The 18,871-nt window shown below is 40.0% G+C and overlaps 1 protein-coding gene across 3 annotated transcripts in view; it reads left to right on the plus strand.

Annotated features, from left to right (window-relative positions):
- The window catches only part of VSTM4 (V-set and transmembrane domain containing 4), an 815,453-nt gene that overhangs the window by 749,677 nt on the left and 46,905 nt on the right, over positions 1–18,871 (plus strand). For all 3 annotated transcript variants that reach the window (XM_044056773.1, XM_044056774.1, XM_044056775.1), the window contains one exon: positions 4,642–4,706. In XM_044056773.1, the coding sequence (XP_043912708.1) occupies positions 4,642–4,706 (65 nt within the window). The remainder of the gene's footprint in view (positions 1–4,641; positions 4,707–18,871) is intronic.

The raw sequence follows: 18,871 nt of genomic DNA on the forward strand, positions 1-18,871 counted from the left end.
TCTCCATTTGTGAGGCACCAACCCTGTTTGGAGGCTACATTTAAATAGTGATTCAATAGGGCCTGATAGGTTTCATGCTATTTAGAAGGCATTTTGGGATACAGTCTGGGCCCATCAATGCAGTATTCTTGGCTTTAGAGAGAGCACTGAGGACCTGTTTCCTAGTGATAGCAGGGGGAGTTATATTTAATGGTATTTTCTAAGAGGCTGAGTGGGTGAGAGGGATAACGTTAGAGATGAATTTTCTGCAAAGTAGGTTTGTTATGTCTTCTGGCTCAGTATAGGTGGGTCCATTAACAATGAGCTCTGCACATAATTGTGTATTGCCTTTGAGGTTGCAGACAGAGCTAAAGAAAATCTTGTGGTTGTCCTTGGAGGCCAAATTGACCTCAGATTTGGCTTTGATATACTTTATTTGTCCTCTGAGTTGTTTGTTTAGTGTGATGACAGTGTTTTTCCCTGCTGGGTGCTACACCTCCTATTTTTTGCCATGATTTTCTTCCTTGTGTTATATAGCCTATTGATGTTGTAATTACACTAGGGTAGCTTGTTTTTTTGAGTTACTTCTGTACTTCCTACTGATGGGCAGAGCTGTCTCCATGGAGCTATTAATATGCTTTTATTGAGTTTCTGTGAACATTTCCTTATAGGCAGCAGTGTTCTATGGGTTTATGGGAGCTTGAAATTTTGGCAGGTTATCACTTAATAGTAGGAAATTATCCTTAGAGTAGTTTTTGAACATTCCAGGGATAGCTGGGGTTCCAGGTTTTATTTTTACTTCAGAAGAGACCATTTTGTGGTCTGACCTTAGCAGAGAGGACATTACACTGGGGGGTGTGCAGCGTTCTCCCATATTAGTGAGGACCAGATCCAGTATATTGCACCTCTGGTCAGCATATTGACAATCTGGTCAAGGGAATTTGTATTTACAAAATGCAGGAATCTCTGTGCCTTCACGTTTGATGTTGTATATGATTTCCAGTTAATACTGTGGTAATTAAAATTGCCCATGAATATGGTGTTGGGTTGGATGGTGAGTATTTCTATTAAGCCTAAATACTTGTTATGAGGTTCCTGGGTCATAGAGAAGGACCTATAGCTTGCAAGGAATTTGCATGGGATTTTGCCTATGGTGATTTGAATGTGGAAAAGCTCAAGTGCATCTTCCTGTTTGACCAGCCTTGAGGTATATTTATTTTTTTATATAAATCAGTATACCTCCACCTTTTGTTCCTGTATGTGTAGTAGCTGGTCTAAATGTGTGGAAGGCATTATAGACTTGCACTGCAGGTGTGCTCTCTGTGGCTTTAAACCATGTCTCAGTGACCGCACAGACATCAGCATTCTCTAGAGCGAGGACAGCTTGTAGGACTGAAGTTTCTTGTTTAGACTTCTAGTATTGAGCAGTAACACCTTTAGATTTTCTTGGTTTTGATTTGCTATGTATGAAATACTTTCAGCTTGGTATTGCCTAAAAAAGGCACTGTGGGACAAAACTTCCTGCAGAATGACTAAGTCACTTAGGGATTTAATGACTGCTTTTAGCTTGCAGTCATCTGAAAACCTAGTCAGCTAGAACCCTTTGGTTTTGGATTTTGTTTCATAAAAGTAGATGCCAACAGGAGAGGTCCCTGCACAGAACATGGGGGGGGGGGGACTTCAGTGGTGAATGGTTTATTTGTGGTAGGAACATTCCCATGCTGATTTCCTGCATGCTATCTGTGAGCCAGTTGGCAATCCAGTGGGTGGCATAGAGGTTATGTCCCGATTATTTAGCATTTCTACTATTCCTGAATAGAGAATCATATCAAAAGCTTTGGTTAGGTTGAGGTATGTAATGTGTACCATTTTGCCTTCATCCATTGCTTTGCTGACCATTCAAAAAAAATCTACATCAAAGGCAGATAGAGAAGGAGCATTTGGTCTCACAGATGGGTTCCCACTGGGAGAAGGTATGCATCAGGGTTCAGCTGTGAACCCACTGTTGTTCATACTGGGGTTGACTACATTAGCAAAAAGCTTGGAGGGTCAGATCAACAAAGTTGTTGTATGCATACGATATGGCATTATAGACAGACTTTGAGCAACAACTTCAGCAAAGTATAGGGGAATAATGCAAAACTGAAGGCATATGGGATGAAGTTGAGTACAGATGAGACAGCTGTAATGGCAGTAAATGGTGGAAATCATAAGAAGCTAAGAAATGAGATAGAAGGGAAAATAACAGAGCAGGTTAACAGCTTCAAGTACCTTGGAGGGGTGGTTGATGAGAAGGGAAGTTTGAATGAGGAGGTCAAAGCTATAATTAGAGGGGCTGCAGCCAAATGGCACAGACATTTAGATTGCAGGCTACAGACTGCCTCCTGTATCAGGGATTGATATTACAGTATAGACAAACAGAAAGTGACAGGGGAATCCTAAATGAAAGACCTGCTCTGTTAAGAATTTCTAGTTGTATCTAGAACAAAAGCTGCTGTTAAAAAAGGAATAATTAGTAGGACATATAAAATATTGCATGATAACTATATGAATCAATCAGAGGAGATTAGAAAAGATTGGGAAGAGAGATTGGATAAGCAATTCACAAGGAAACAATGGAACGATATACATATGTCTCCCAAATATGCAGCAAAGTCTAGAAAATTTAGGATTTTTGCTTGAAGATGTTTGACTAGGTATTTTTATACCCCAAGCAAATTGCAAATAATTTTTCCTCAGGTAGATGGCAAATGTTGCAGGTGTGATGGGGAAGAAAGAGGTAATTTGGAACATATGCTTTTGGAGTGTAATGAGCTAGACTTTTAAAAATTCCCTACAGAGTACTCTGTCAGATATATTGAGTGAACAAACTGGTACAACTAAGGAAATACTTTTTTTGAGCTGGGATACAGGATTTAAACTGCCTAGACATAGCAAGGCCTTGTTAAGTTTAATTCAGTAATTCAGTTGACTTCCAAAAAAAAGCTATTGCTAGAAAATGGAAATCAAAGTCTAAACCAACTGTATTTGAAGTAGTGAATATTGTAACAGAGATAAAAGCATTGGAAGTGGGATCTTTAGAAAAGGGTAGGAGCAAATTTCATAGAAATAAATGGAAATTGTAAGAACAATACATGAAGAATAATGTTGAGGAGGAGAAGGAGTGAGGTTTAAGGTAAGGCAGTAATTCAGCAATTTATACAATGCTGGGCTGATGATAATCATATAAAAGAATATATGCAATGTAGAATATCTATAACCATAAACATGTTAGCATGGTTTGTTTTCTTTTATATAAATGTATGTTTGCCTGTCTTAAGTGTTAATAAAGGTGTTAAAAACATATTAAAAGTTTTCCAATCACACAAATAAAACAAACAAAAACACTACAGCAGTAAGGAGTTCAGAAAAGCTTACCTTAATGCAAAAGCTTTATCCTGGAAGATTTCTACATCATGGTAAGCCTTTTTGATTCAGAGACTGGTATCCTGTTGAGATTTTCTCCTCATAGGGGCTTTAGTATGGAAAGTCATATGTTACTGCAGCAGTCTGGGGAAGTAGCTAATACTCATTTGCCATGTCCTCTCCCTGGAACTGCTCATGGCTCCTCATTCAGATGGCTGAATGATTCAGAGAATATATCAGCTGAGAAAAACTGTACTCTAGCAGGATGAGTGAACACCATCAAAAGATGGCAGTTATCCAATCACTCCTATGGGAGTACTCACAGTAATGCATGAAAGTACAGTGAAACACCAATGGGATGGGAGTGTGTGTGTGTGTGTGTGTGTGTGTGTGTGTGTGTGTGTGTGTGTGTGTGTGTGTGTGTGCAGTGCAGCATTAATGCAGGACAAGTGTTTCCATGATTGTGAGCAAGTGTGGGGAGACTTGTTTGTGGAATGTTTGTGTGTGTGTGTGTGTGTGTGTGTGTGTGTGTGTGTGTGTGTGTGTGTGTGTGTGTGTGTGTGTGTGTGTGTTTATGTGTTTGTGGGGGGTGTTGTCTTTACTAACAATGATGCATAGATTTCTAGGAAGAATACTAGCTTAGACGGGGCAGTTTTTAATTCAGAGACATGGTAATGAGCCAGTAATAAGGTGCTTTTCGTTGTGGCTTTACTATGCTTCTGAATTAGAATTTCTCTTAATCGAGCTAACTGTCCAATCTGGGTTGAGCAGTTACCAAGAGCAAAGAAGAGCTTTCTGAATCCCACATACAGTTTAACTTTTTGCTGATTGAGATTACATTTCATACTAAACCAGTTCTGAATAAGAAACCTGACTATCTATGGAATCAATATGATTTAACATATTTTCAGCCATCGTGTTAATATGTAAGAATTTTAATGAATTGTCTCACTAGTAAAAGGTCCACACCATGAAGAAAACCTAATTTTCTGTTTAAAATGGTCAGTACAGGTCCAACCTAAAGCACATTTATCTGTAGTCTGTGTATAGGTCAGTAAAGGTAGAATGATATGAGCATCACTGCAATATCTGTTGCTTCTTTTCTACAAGAGCTGAAGGGTTAATGATAATATGGATATCTCACAATTCTTTGATTCAGTCATTGTTTTAGTTACATTTTAATTATAAACAGTGGGGAGGTTTATAAAATTACATCTAAAGTATGTGAAACAATGACATCTTTTTTCTGTTTTTCAGTGCCACGGGTAGTGATACCACACAGGCCAAAGCTTTTAAAACCACACACTAAAAAATTAATCCTGGTAAGTTATTATTCCTGTTTTGAAGTAGCAGAGAATAGAAAATTATAAGAAGGGATCAGAACAATTTAGCCTGGTGTTGGCAACACTGGGTTTGTTCTAGTGTTTTTTGACTGCTGTCTGTTTACCCTGGCATACAAAATTAAGTACTGTGCGATATAACAGCAACAAGAATGTTGGGTAATTTACAGTGTAGGAAATAAGTGTTACTATGGTACAACGAATGCTGTATTTTGAATAAGCACATTCCATCAGAAGCATTGGTTAGCTATCAAATGAAAAAATAAAGCCTGCTGTTTGTCATTAACTTATCATGTATAGTCAGGTAAGTAGAATGCAAACAAATTAAGCATACTGATAAAAAAGAATAGATTCAGAGCTAATACTTTGTTTAGTCTGTATCAAAATAAAAAATGTGATAGCGTGTCTTAGTAAAGGAAGTGACAGAGCATTAAAATTTTGAATCTCATATGGTTTAGCCTCTATCTTGTCATGGAAACAGGCCAGACAATTCATGGTAGAATAATCAATGACAAAGGATGGGACAGCAAATTGTCAGAACTGCATACAACCAATTCCATTCCAAATGAACAGTAAAACACCAAAAAACAAAACAGTGAAAATAAAATTGACAAATGTAGCAATTAATAAAAAGCAACCATATATACAGCAACAATGTCAATATTCTCATACCTAAAGAGATGTACAAGCATTTTTATGACATAAAAAAATAAAACATCTGGAAGGTACTTCTAAACCAACAAGAAGGCAGTATGCAAATTAAAGTGGTCATCTTGTAGTGAGCATTCAGCAGTATCAAGTCATCACTGAACTTTGCTAACTGATGGTTATCTCTTTCTCCTGTGTATTAGTGTTTTCTGGATAGTCTATGTCGAGGCAGCTGCTCTGATCCATTGGATACAGAAATGGATGCATATGATCACTTGCAGTAACCTAAGGAAATTTGTGATGTTATAGGAACTTTTGAGGTCATAGGCATGTATAAAAATCACAGCAGATATGAGATAGAGTAAAAAGCCTCGTCTGTTTCCATGCATCAAGCCCAAAGCTGAATGCATCCTAGATACTCTCAGCAAGACTATCCTTAGAAAGATCTGCAGTCTTAGCCTTTATTTCTGCAAATGTGCATTTTACATAAGTGCGAGAAGGTGAGGACGAACCAAAATTTCCCCCAAAATACTGAAGAAAATTCTTAGGAACATACGATCATAGCAGTTACAAGGCAAGTAAGTCAAAATACCATTTGCACCTCATCAGTACAAATTCCCAAGGACACCTTACACTTCTACATGTCAGGCTAGGAATTAATTAACAAGTAAAGTCAGTTTGTTCAAAAAAGTGTGTAACTATTGGGTAATAAACCAGTCTCTCCAATATGTTTATGTGTTGGTGGAGGTCAAGATTCTTAGTTTGAGTGTTTGTGGAGTTGTTTATCTTATCAAAGTGAAAGAGTCCAGTAGGGTAGGTTTTTTTTTTTTTTTTGTGACAGAAGCCTGCAAGATACAAAGTATACAGAAAGGGCTATAAGCTTGTCTTGACAGTTAAAAGATTTTTAGACCACTAATCATTTCAGTTAGATACCATTCAGTCCATTCTAGTTGCACAATATTCACAGGTAGGTACATGTGAAAAAGGTCACTCTACTCTAACACTGATCTAATTAGGACCACATATAGAGAGATAATAACTTCTGCTGACCTGAATGAGATGTCTCTGGAAATTAGTTTGGCTGCCTAGAAGAATTTCCTGACCACTGTTGCTACATAATAGTAAAAGGAGAGGCAGATGTTGACCCTATGTGCCAAGATTTTGACTACTGTATCTGTCTGGAGTGGGGTACTGGCTGTACTGTAAGTTTTAGATGAGGGATGTTTACCAAACATACAATACATAACTTTTTGCATTCTGTTTAGACCTTTTTTGTTGTACATCTTTGGTTAGCTTTTGGTGTAGTGCTTTTATATTTGGGAAGTATATGATAACAAGTTGCCTACAGTCATTAGCAAATTGAGTTAGCCATAGGCCTGGGTTTACGATATAGAAGTCAGAAAAGTATATGCCAAAAAGAGGGGTTATATCAGAAAGCCTTGGAGTACCCTGCTAGTTATTATCTTACTTTCCGAAATGGAACCTGCCACTTTAATTATGCATGTTCTATATTTCAGACAATTTGCGATCCATCTAATCACATAATGGTCTACGTTAAGGTATTTTAGTGTATTCTAAATGTCACCATGGGGTTTAGTGTCAAAGGCCTTGGGCAGATTCAGATATACTGCATGCACTGAATGACCCTTATCCACTGTCTCTGTGACTTTTACAAATAAATTTATTAAATTAAGTAGACATGACCTACATATGACTAAAATCTGTCTTAGGTCCAGTGTTATGAGGTTTTGAAGGTAGAGATAATACTGAAGCAACTTCCAATACCTCAAAATTTGCAAATTATGTTAATGAACTTGAGTTGGCTTGGGATAACTTTCAGAAAATACTGAGATGGTAAAAGTACCACAAATCAAAGAAATGTTCCAGTAGTTGTCCATTTGTATAGAGCCATCTCCTTAAACTTATGTCTGCAGACAAATCAGACATGCAGCTGGGTATGTTTTGGCAAAAACATGTTAGGAACATGAGCTGAATCATAAACTCTAGTCATCTGTTATACAATATCCGATTCAAGACATATTTGTCCAAGAATTATACAAATATTTAAAAACTTGCAGGATGAAACTTTGTAGTTGTAAATTAGATATGACTTACTTAATAGTGCAAATGTCAAATACATTTAGACTAAACTGGAATACATTATTTTAGAGAATCGTTTAATGTCACAAACCTGAACACTATTTAAGCCTTATCTAAGCTTTCATAACCATTAATTTCATGTCCGCTTTTTATAAAAGCATTCTGTCACTTAAGCCTTTAGCAATGAAGCAAGGAATTGATTGTTGCTAAATTTCTCCCAGTCTCTGTTACCATATCTCTCCTAATTACAGAAACAATAGCTCATGATTTCAGTCTTAAAATAATCACAAATTTATTAAAAGTTCAAATGAGCTTCACTTTCAACAAAGGTTCTCATTCTTCAAACTTCTGAAGTTAGCTGTTCTTACATTTTGTTTAAACAGAGGTGGTTAATTTATCCAGAATAAATATGCCACCCATGTGCAATAATTATTTTAAGAGGAAGAAATTCTTACCTGCTTGATGCATGTGTCAAAAGGTCATCGCTCAAACATCTCTCCAATCACAAAGTTTTAATCAAAGTAAATTCAGGGCAGATAACTTTAGTGCTAATATTTCCTGTGTGGGGTTTTAGTCTTCCAATTATAATACTTTTAAGCATTATTTCATTGGCACAAACTATATTAAGAACTGCAAAGGCGGGCAAGAAAAAGTACTGTTAGTTCATTTACTTCCAAGCTTACAGTCTGAATACAGTTTGTGTTTTGTTTTCCCTAAATTCCGAAGCTGACTTAAAAGTAATATGAGGCTTATATTAAGATGTCAAACTTTAAGCAATGAATACATATCTCATCTATAATCCCACAGCTCTGCTTGGATCTTTTGTTGTTATATCACTAAGCATTCCATACTGCGTGTGACTTTGTTAGCATTAGACTGGTTTCAGCTGTTGCAGCTCAGAGCTGAGCCCATTTATGATTTGAATCTGTAATGACTAAGAGGATGAATTTTTCAAGAAAGCAACACAGTCTAAGAAGTTTATTTTATATTAGTGAGGAAATGACACATAGTCTGAAATGGAATGTGGTCTTCTGACCAGCATCCTTGTTGAAACCCCATCATAAGCAAACACATAAAAGTGAATGCCTGGCTACCACTTAGTGTAAAAATATTTCATTACAAAGGTAGGAAGTAATGTCATTGTGACTTGTCAAATGTGTTATTCTGTTATAATCTTATAGATCACGAACTTTGATACATTAAAAAAGTAACATTGTTTCCTGTTTTCATTTAGATGACACTACTGTACCATAGATTAAGGCAAAGCTTATGGATCTTTATTTTATTCCACCAAGTTTCATTTCTATACTGCATGACAACGTAAGCATATAACTAAGCCATAGTTGCCATTTGCTATAATAACAAGCCAGTATGTGCAGTGGAGCTTGCCTTTTTAACAACAATTAAAGAAATAATACCAATGAAATAATTTCTGAATCAGTTAAGTATATGATCCTACTTCACTTGGCTATGCACAACTGTTACCAAAATGCAACATCATCATGTAGTAATGTATACCCATAGTGTCTCATTACTTAAATCAGGTTTTATCACTAATTTTATCAAAGGCACTGTAATAATCTGTGCAGACACCCATTTGCCCTACCTGTCTGAGAGAAGGAAGGTTGTTGCTAAAGTTTTGGTGAAGGAAACAGTGAAACATGTCAGGTGATATTTGCAATGAACATTGCAGAATCACTGATGGGACCTAGTGAACAGCCACATAAGACAGGTCTCTAGTTTACAAGGAACTCATTCTTAGAAAAGAAAACCTGACACTGATTTAGTCTAAAATTTCCTTTACTAACCCTTTGGACTTGGAATTCTCAGTGCTATGTTTTGAGTATCAATCTCACACTTGTTCATTCAGAATGCAAATCCTATGCATCCATGCTTGTTCAGATTTTAGGTTCACTTCCAAGTAACCCATTCTCATGATGATATAACATGCACAAGAAAGACTATTATACCTTCATCTTTGTCTTGGCTTACTCTCCTGATAAAAGACATGTGATGCAGGCTGTATGAAGTAAGTAAGTCTCCTTATGGTATCCTTAAAAATCATGGAAAATATGAGGCAATGTTTATTTGGTAGAACATATGGTTGAGATCAACCATATGTCTTAAAAATGATTCAGCTACTGAGACTAGCAGCGCATCATTAAACTCAAAGTTTACTTTTTTAGATATATGTTACAACAGTGTAACGTAGCTTATCAGTACAGAAATGTCATAAAAATTAATGTAAGGGAAAGTATTAAGTTTATACATTATGTTGGAGCCTTGTGTTTGCATTAGAAAATATAATACAAAAATGTTTTTTCTAATCATTGAGCTAAAACAATATTGAAAATAAATCAAATTGCATAATCTTTGTAATCTGCACTACAGGGTGAAAAATTGATGCTTAAAACTGACATAAAAATGAAATAGATTAGATTAATACTTTTCATCAAATTACCATGGACACAGCTGTGACCAAAATGCTGTCTTTGTGGAAAACTGCTCTAAAAGCCATCCAAATAATATGGCTATTGAAATCTCTGTCTCACTCTGTCAGACATCCCCCACACTCTCTCTCTCTCTTACACAGACGTGTGCGTGCATGCTCACATATGTGAGTAAAAAACAGTGAAATGTGTGAGAGTGTCAAACTGAAACATTATAGAGTTCAAGCCCAGCTCATTGAGATCCACAATATCAAATACCACACTACAGAATGCACATCATCAAACTGTAAAACAAAGACTGCTGAGAAGCACAGAAATTGAAAATTAAATTTTTATTTTATCAGGATAGCAAGGCCTAATGCATCATTGCAAACCTCCCCACAACCCTATACTTTCATGCTATTTATATGAACCCAACTACATGGTTGCAGACCCCCAGGAATAATGAAACAATGGTTAATATAGATATCCACTTGCCCACCTTCATCTGCCATTATGTGGCTTTCTGAAAAAGTAAAATCAAAATAACACACATAAAATAAACCACAACTCCGAAGAGTAACACATCACGTACATTCATTGTTGAAATTAAATATCATGCACTGCCACAGTGAACAAGATACAAATATATTCATAAAACTTTTGATGACGTAAAGCTCAGTGTAGCAGAACTTTATCCCCACCAAATGAAACTTCCTCCCTGGTTAAATCAGACCACAAGTCAGTCACAGTTACCATAACAGTGAAGCAACTTCCAACACCTCAGTATTCAGAGCTCATGAGAAGATCAGTCTACTAAAAACTGAGTGATGACCTGGCTAAATTAAAAAGTCCCTTCCATATTGACAACCCCAATGGACGCAAAGTCCTTTACTGTCAAATTCTATGAAAATGTAAATATCTCCATAGATGCATCTGTGCCCCTCAGAAATAAATACAATATCAAATTCAAAAATAAAATCCTGCAGTAGAACCCTAATAAAAACAGGCTCTATAATAAAAGAAAAAAATGTCCCAAGAAAAATAAATTTAACTCTCATGATGCTGAAAGCACTCTTGCTAAATAAGACCCTGATCAAATCAATCAAAGCCAGATATGAGCCAAAATAACCACCTAGGTTAAGGATAACCACAAAACCTTCTTTAGCTATGTTAGAAACCTCAGAAGCAATGCCCAGCACTGTGCTTAGCTGACAGTAAATGATATCACATATTCAGCCCCCAAGGACATTGCCAGTGATATCACATACTCAAACCCAGAGGACATTGCCAATGATATCACATACTAAGACCCAGAGGACATTGCCAATGATATCACTTACTCAGATCCACAAGACACTGCCAGTCTACTACCAAATTTAGTTCACACTTCACCTCTTCTCTCATCTCTAATATTCTTACATCACATACTCACATTTGACCTTCCCACCCACTCAAATCTCCCAAGTACAAGTGTTTAAAGTGCTTTTTAAAGGCAAGAACATTACTTCTATGAGCCAGACAACATAACAGCCTGTCTACAAGTCAGCCAGAACCATATCTTGCTAGATGCCCTACAGAGGCAATTCAATATCAGCCTCTAAACAGGCTTCATGCTGGAGTAATTGAGGACAGAAACAGTAATTTCCTTACATAAAGATGGGGCTTCAATGGACCCATGTAATTAGAGACCCAAACGCCTGACCAGCCTCATCGGAAAGGATATGTAAAAAAGAAGTTATGTTCTTACCATAACGTTCCATCTGTGTTGCTGATCTTCATTCATTCATTACTGATGGCTATCAGTTCCATCCTTGGAATTGAGTCAGCCATTATAACAAGCTCGCATCAGTCAAAAAACTATCGAGCTAAGCTTACCCATAGTGCCCCTCTCTCTCTCACCTCAGATTGAGTTTACCCGTAAGAAAAGAAGAGAGAAAGCGGAGCCTTTAGCTGAGCAAATTCCCTGTTATAAGACAGGACCAAATCCAAATCTCCAGGAGTCTTTCGGAGGGGTATAGCAGGTGGGGTGTAATGAATAAATGAAGATCAACAACACAGATGGAACATTATGGTAAGAACATAACTCCTTTTTCTAATGTTGTTAACCTTTGTTCATTCCTTACTGATGGGACAGAGTCCCTAGCTAATTTATTTCCTGGGAGGCCCTATGGAAGGATATTCCTGGGTACCATTGAACCAAAGGAGGCTCTCCCCCTGGACACCAAATCCAATTTGTAATCAGTGATAAAGGTATGAGGGGTAGCCCATTTGCTGCTGCACAAATGTCATCCATGGAAGCTCTTGCATGGAGGGCAACACATGTCGCAATTGATCTGGTTGAATGCGGTTTGACCTTAGTTGGTAGAAGAACTTTCTTTTGTTGGTAGATAAAGTAAACGCAATCTTTCAACCATTTAGAAAGAGTCACTTTGGAAACAGATTTTCTCAATTTTGGTCCTGAGAAGGATACGAATAATTGGTCAGATTTTCATAGTGATTCAGTCTTGTCCAAGTAGAATTGCAATTGTCTATGCACATCAGGTAAATGCAGGGAGTATTCTCCTTTGTTAGAAAATTTTGGAAAAAAGACTGGGAGGTAAATTGTTTGATTAATGGTCAAATCTGAAATAACCTTGGGTAAGAAGGTGGGATTAGTCCATAGTGATACTCTGTCTTTATGGAAAACTATGTAAGGACGTTTTATGCACAAGGCCTGTAATTCAGATATTCGCATTGCTGAGGCAATAGCTACCAAGAATAAGGTTTTCCAGGATAAAAAATTTATATCACAAGTGGCAGCAGGTTCAAAAGGGGGATAATTCAAGGACTGTAGAACTAGTATCAAATTCCAAGGTTCGAGTGGCTCTTTGAAAGGTGGTCCAAAGTGCGTGACACCGTTCAAAAAGGTTTTACGGAGACGGTGAGAAATCAAGGACAAGTCCTGGAAACTATTGTGGAACTTAGAGATAGCAGCCAGGTGAACTCAAATAGTTGAAGCTGACACTCCCAAATGGAGGAGATTCGATAAATAGTCCAGTACAGAAGTAAGCAAAGTTGAAAAGCAGTCTATTCCCTTTTCTTGCAACCAAATTATGAATCTTTTCCACTTGCTGAGATAAAGTTTCCTGGTGGATGGTTTATGGAAGCAAGAAGAATGTTACGTACAGGGGAGGATAGATTATTTTGCCTGGCAATTACTGGAAGTGGAGGAACCAAGCTGTCAGCTTGAGACTTGATATGTTTGGATGTAGTAACACTTGCAGGTGCAACAGCAATTCCGGAGTTGGTTCCAGAATCCATGATTGATGAACTAGGTGAGGCCAAAGGAAGGGAAACCAAATCTGTCAGGGCCAATAGGGTGCAATGCGGATTACTTTGCTTCTCAACCAAAGAGCTTTCTTTAGAAATTGTGGGATCAGAGGAAGGTGAGGGAAGGCATAAAGAAGCCCTGTGGGCCAATCGTGTACTAGAGTGTCCCTCGGAGACTCCTCCTGTGGGGGAATTAGGGCAAAGTAGTGCTGAATTTGTGCTTTGAGGGGATGCAAATATATTGCAGCAAGGTTGGGCCCAGCGACTGAAGCTCTTCACTGCTATGACATTGTTGAGGGACCACTCGTGAGGCAGGAGAATGCATCTGCTCAGTTTGTCTGCAATCACGGGAATGTGCATTGCTATCAGAAAGTGGTTGGAAGATATCACCCATTGCCGAATTCTCATGGCTTCCCGACCCAACGGGCAGGACTTAGTTCCCCCCTTGTGTGTTGATATACAAGACTGTTGTCTGACTGGATAGCAATTTTCCCTGATGACAGGACAGACTGGAATGCTTGCACACTAGAAGCACTGCCCTCAGTTCTAGAGCATTGATATGCAGATTGGTCTCCATGGGGGATCAAGTGCCTTGGATGTCCGTGGTCACTATGGCCTTGGGCTGAGAGGGGGAGAAAGGATGACTCCATAGGTCTTTAACTGGCGTCATCCACCAAAATAAGTCTTGTTCGCATCAATTCATTATGTGGATCTAAAAGGACATAAGATGAGTCAAAGGGGACCACTGTGATAGTAAAAGCCATTGTAGGAGCCTCATATGTAGTCTTGCTAAGGTAACTATAGTAATCGATGCTGGCATTGATCCTAGTAGCTGAAGTACTGCCCAAGCTGAAACCTTGTTCTGGGAGACTAACACCTGGAGTTGAGACCTTAGTCTTTCTAACCTGTGACGTGGAAGGGAGACTAGGCAAGACTGAGTATTGAAAGTTGCCCCTATAAATTCCCGATTTTGAGTAGGAGGCAACTTGCATTTTTCTATGTTTATTGAGATCCCTAAGGATTTTGCTAGCTTTAGGGTATAATGTAAGGCTGTAACCAGTAGACACTTGGTAGGGGCTGTAAGGAGCCAATCATCTAAATACAGAAACATCCGGAATCCTTGCAGTCTCAAGTGAGCTGTTACCACTGCCATGCATTTGGTGAACACTCTGGGGGCCGTAGAGAGACCAAAGGGCAGCACTCGGAATTGGTAGGGATTGGATCCCAGCTGGAAGCAGAGGAATCTCCTGGAACATTTGTCCATTTTTATGTGCTAATGCACATCCTGAAGATCTATCGAATACATCCAATCGTCTTTCTCTAGAAACAGGAGGACAGACTGAACCATGACCATCTGGAATTTTGTCTGACAAATTTGTTTGGGATGCTGAGGTCCACGACTGGCCTCCATTCCCCTGTCTTTTTTGGCACTAATAAGAACCGTGAGTAAAATCTGGATTCTGTCTGGTCTGGTGGGACTGTTTGGATGACTCTTTTTAGAAGCACCTTTTGGATTTCTTGAACTGCTGCTTCCTGTTGACTGGGTGGGACATCGGGAATATGGTTTAGCTGCCTTGGGTAAAGATTGAAAGGAATGTGATTACCTCTGGTGATTATCATCTCCACCCAAACATCTGTGGTTATGGATTGCCAGGCAAGGTGGTGCAGAGAAAACCATCCCCCAACTGCTTCCAGAGGTAAGCAATTGGGCCGCTCCTCAGGAGTGGTGATAGGGCTGTCCAGAGAAAGAATCTCTGGATCCCTGATTATGTGGTCCCCTTCTGCCTCTGGGGGGCATCTTCCAAATGAGTTTCCCCCTCTGCCATGGGGGGGTAAACTTGCCACGTGTGTCACAGAAGGGACCTTGGGATTTCTTGTACCACATCTTTCATAGGTTCATAGGTAGGTACTAGGCTATCAGCCCGAGGGCCTACGTAAGCCTAGTCAACAAGGTTCCCTGGCTTATGCCACTCAAGAAAGTTATTTTCCTGTGCCGCTGTCGAGCAGAGACACAGAAGTGATCCCCGGGGTGTATTTCCTATTTCCCATCCACTCATCATGATTTTTCTTGAAGAGTGCTAATGAAGAACTTTGCTTGACATAGATGGGTAGCCTGTTCCAGAGTATGGGAAGTCTCTGGGACAGGAATCTATCCCTCCAGCATGTTCTGTTTATTGTGGTGACAAGATTTAGGTCCACAGAGCGTGTAGCTCAGAGGGATTGGGATTTCTTTAGGTGTAGCATGTCCAACAACTCTGGGTTTGCATAGCTTTATATGTTAGGCAGAGATCACCTCGGAGTAGGCGATATGCTACGGAGTAACGCTGTTGTTTTTTGAGACAGTCAGTGTAGGGCATCTGTTTGAGGCCAGTAATCCTTTTTGTGAGGTACTTCTGTGGCCTTTCCAGCTGCTGCAGATGTCTTGTGAGGTACATTCCAAAAGAGGTGTTGTACTCTATAATGGGTCTAATGAGTGTTAAGTAGAGGGGAACAATGACCTCTTTTTTCCTGGATGAGAACCCTTTTATGATCAGGTGTGCCATGTAGAAGGACTTCCTGACTACTGTGGCAATGTGACTATCAAAGGACAGGCTACTGTCCACTCCCCTGATTCCTAGAGTAGGATCATTGGGGGATGGAAAAATGCACGCCCACAGCAGACAGGGCCTTTCCATCTTTTTCACACCTGGCTAATGTGTCTTTTTCCTTTGGGCCAGAAAGAGAAGAGGCTTCCACAGCAGCATTAAGAAAGGAAGACTTAAAGGGATCCGCGAAATCACATAGGTGCATACAGGCGTGATGTCTCATGACAACGCCTGCTTCCGCAGGTCTAGCCGCCCCTTCGGTAGTATGAGAAATCAACCGCATAGACAAATTAGATATTGATTCCAGGGTGGCAAGTTGTGACACAACTTTGTTGCATACCTCATCAGAAACTGCTCCTGCTAGGGATTCTGAAAGTTCTGAGATTAGGTGTCTCTGGAGATGGGTAAAATTTGCCAAGTAATTCAAGAACCAAATGGTAAAGATCGATGAAGAATATACTCACTTCCCTAACCTGTCCATTACCCAAGACTCCTGTTTGCAGGATGGACAGTAGGGCTCTCCTCTGCAAGCTTTTTCCTAGTGGCCACCACCACCACCATAGCATCTACTGGTAAGCTCTTGAACCAATGTGGGTTGCCCTCTGGCGGTGAGAGAATTTTGTCTGGTCTCCAGGGAATAGGTTCAATGGTGTCAGGATTCCTCCAAGTGCGCTGCACGATGAGCTGAGCTAGGTCATCTGCAGGCGGGGCACCCAGGAAGAAGAGGGTCGAGCACGGAAAGCCTGCAAGAATACAGACTCCTCAGAGAAAGAGTTGGTGGGCTTCCAGTCTCCCCCCCTGCTTATTTCCAGTGTGTCTCCAAAGGAGACATCCTCAGGGGGCAACTGTGGAGACCCTTCCCCTTCATCGCAGTCTGTATCTTCGGTAAGAGATTCTTCAGGGGAATCCATGTGCTTCCTCTTGCATGATCTCTTACGCGGTACCTCCTCAGTGGGGGCATCTGAAGAGTGGGCACCATGTGGAAGGGTATCTTGAGGTTCCTGTGCTCAATGTCCCAGAGCAGTGGGCTGTGTCAGCTGCAGTTCAGAGGACATATACATGTGGCACTCCAGTACCGAAGGAACCAGCTGTGAGCCTGCAGAGGCAAGTGCCCTCTCTATCACCTGGAAAGCAGGCCCACCCAAAGAGGGATGGGAGCCCGGAACCAAGAAAGACAACCCCGGGACTGGGGTCACACCCCGCTCTGAAGAGCCCGCCCCCCCCAGGGAAGGAGCCACGAGAGGACTCAGTGCCACCAAGACAACCAGAACCATAGTAGATGGCGCCATACTAGGGATCATGGTGCTGACAGACCAGTCAAGATCCCAAGGATGGCTTGGCTCTGAGTGAGTTGAGTACCATAGCATAGACTCTAGAGCCATGGTAAGGTTTACTACCAGAACCAAAGAAGCTGGTACTGGGATAGGCATTGGCATCGAGGGTTCTGATGCCTCCAAGGAGGTCGAAGGAGGAATATATGTCAGACTCTGTGGAAAAAATTCCTCGGCTTCGGGTGGGAGGGAGGATTTAGAAGGAGCTGGAATTCCTCTGGCTGCCAGAAGCTGATCCACTAGTCTCACTATGTCGAATTCTGAAAGACTCCTGGAGGAGTGGGTTGACATTCCCAACAGAGACTCAGGATGTTCTAGGAAAGGACTGCACCAGTATCCAAAAAAGGGGTCTGCTGACGGGGAATATCAGGTCCAAGGTAATATTTTGCCCTTCGGCACCATGGTCAAGGGACGAGCAAGTTGTCTAGTGCGGGGAGGGGGGGGGTAGTGACCTGAACTGGGGAAACTATTTTTGGTGCTGAGAGGCGTGTCGGTACTGTAGCAGGAGTAGAAGTTTTTGATGATTCCATAATCATGAGTGGGACCGTAGTAGCTGTTTGAGGCACTGGTGCTGTGGCCAGTACCATCATAGATGCTTGATGCCTTGGTGCCAAGGATGGTACTGTAGAAGGGGTTTAAGGCTCTAGTGCTGAGATTACAGGAGTCAGTTTAGGAACATTTGCCTTCAGTTCCATGGGAGATTTAGTAGATTTAGAGTCACTGGCATGTGAAGAGGAAGATACCGACTGACTCCTCTTTTTATGTTCCTTTTTAGGAGGAGTCGAGCCCTCCATCTCAGATATATAGCCTCCAAGAAAGGAGTTTTTAGGACACTTTTAAGAATCAATTTATTTTTCCTTTCTGTCAAGGTACGGGCACTAAAACCCTTACATAAATCGCATGGGGTTTGGACTTTTAGATGTGGCACCCCGAGACAATAAACACAGGACAAATATCTGTTGGAATTCGGCATTTTCCTATTATACCGATCACACTGCTTAAAGCCTTTTGTCCCCTTTTTATCAGCCATTGTCAATAAGAGTGAAAAACCTTGTCAAATAATATACAAAAATAGTCAATGACACACGCAAACACAATCAAGAAATGGAGGACAGATTTTTTTTTTTTTTGGTTATCAACAATGGTAAATAAGAAGCACCCAATGGGTAAAAAGAAAAAGGAGAAAAGAGAGAGGGGGTTAGGGGATACCAACAATGCTATTAAAGATTACCACGGGTTAAGGAAGGCCTGTACCAGCAATGGTACGAGGAATATCAAAAACTTAGTAAAGAATCAGACAGAAGCACTCAACAGGAAACAATAAGCAGCAAACCCTAAATGACTAATAATAAGATAGAAATTCACAAAAAGTTGAGAAAAATTATTTCAAAGGAAGTATAAATTTTAAGCCACTTAGCTTGAGAGCTGGCCTGACGCTTCCTGATATTATACACAGCAAACGAGATCTGAGATGATAGAGAGAGGAGCACTATGGTTAAGCTTAGCTCGAGAGTTTTTTTGCTGGCGCAAGGTTGTTATAACGGCTGACTCAGTTCCGGGATAGAACCAATACCCATCAGTAAGGAATGAATGAAGATTAACAACATCAGATTGATTATTTTGGAATTAATAAGTAAGGATATAGGTAACCTACAATGACTTGACCCAAGCCAGTTTGGGTTCATCAACGGCAGATCCTGCTTACTTAACCTGGTTAACTTTTTCACAATAGTTATTGTAGT

The sequence above is a fragment of the Protopterus annectens genome, chromosome 14.part0 (assembly GCF_019279795.1).
Source record: "Protopterus annectens isolate FY-2018-M chromosome 14.part0, PAN1.0, whole genome shotgun sequence".
Classification (NCBI taxonomy): Eukaryota; Metazoa; Chordata; order Ceratodontiformes; family Protopteridae; genus Protopterus; species Protopterus annectens.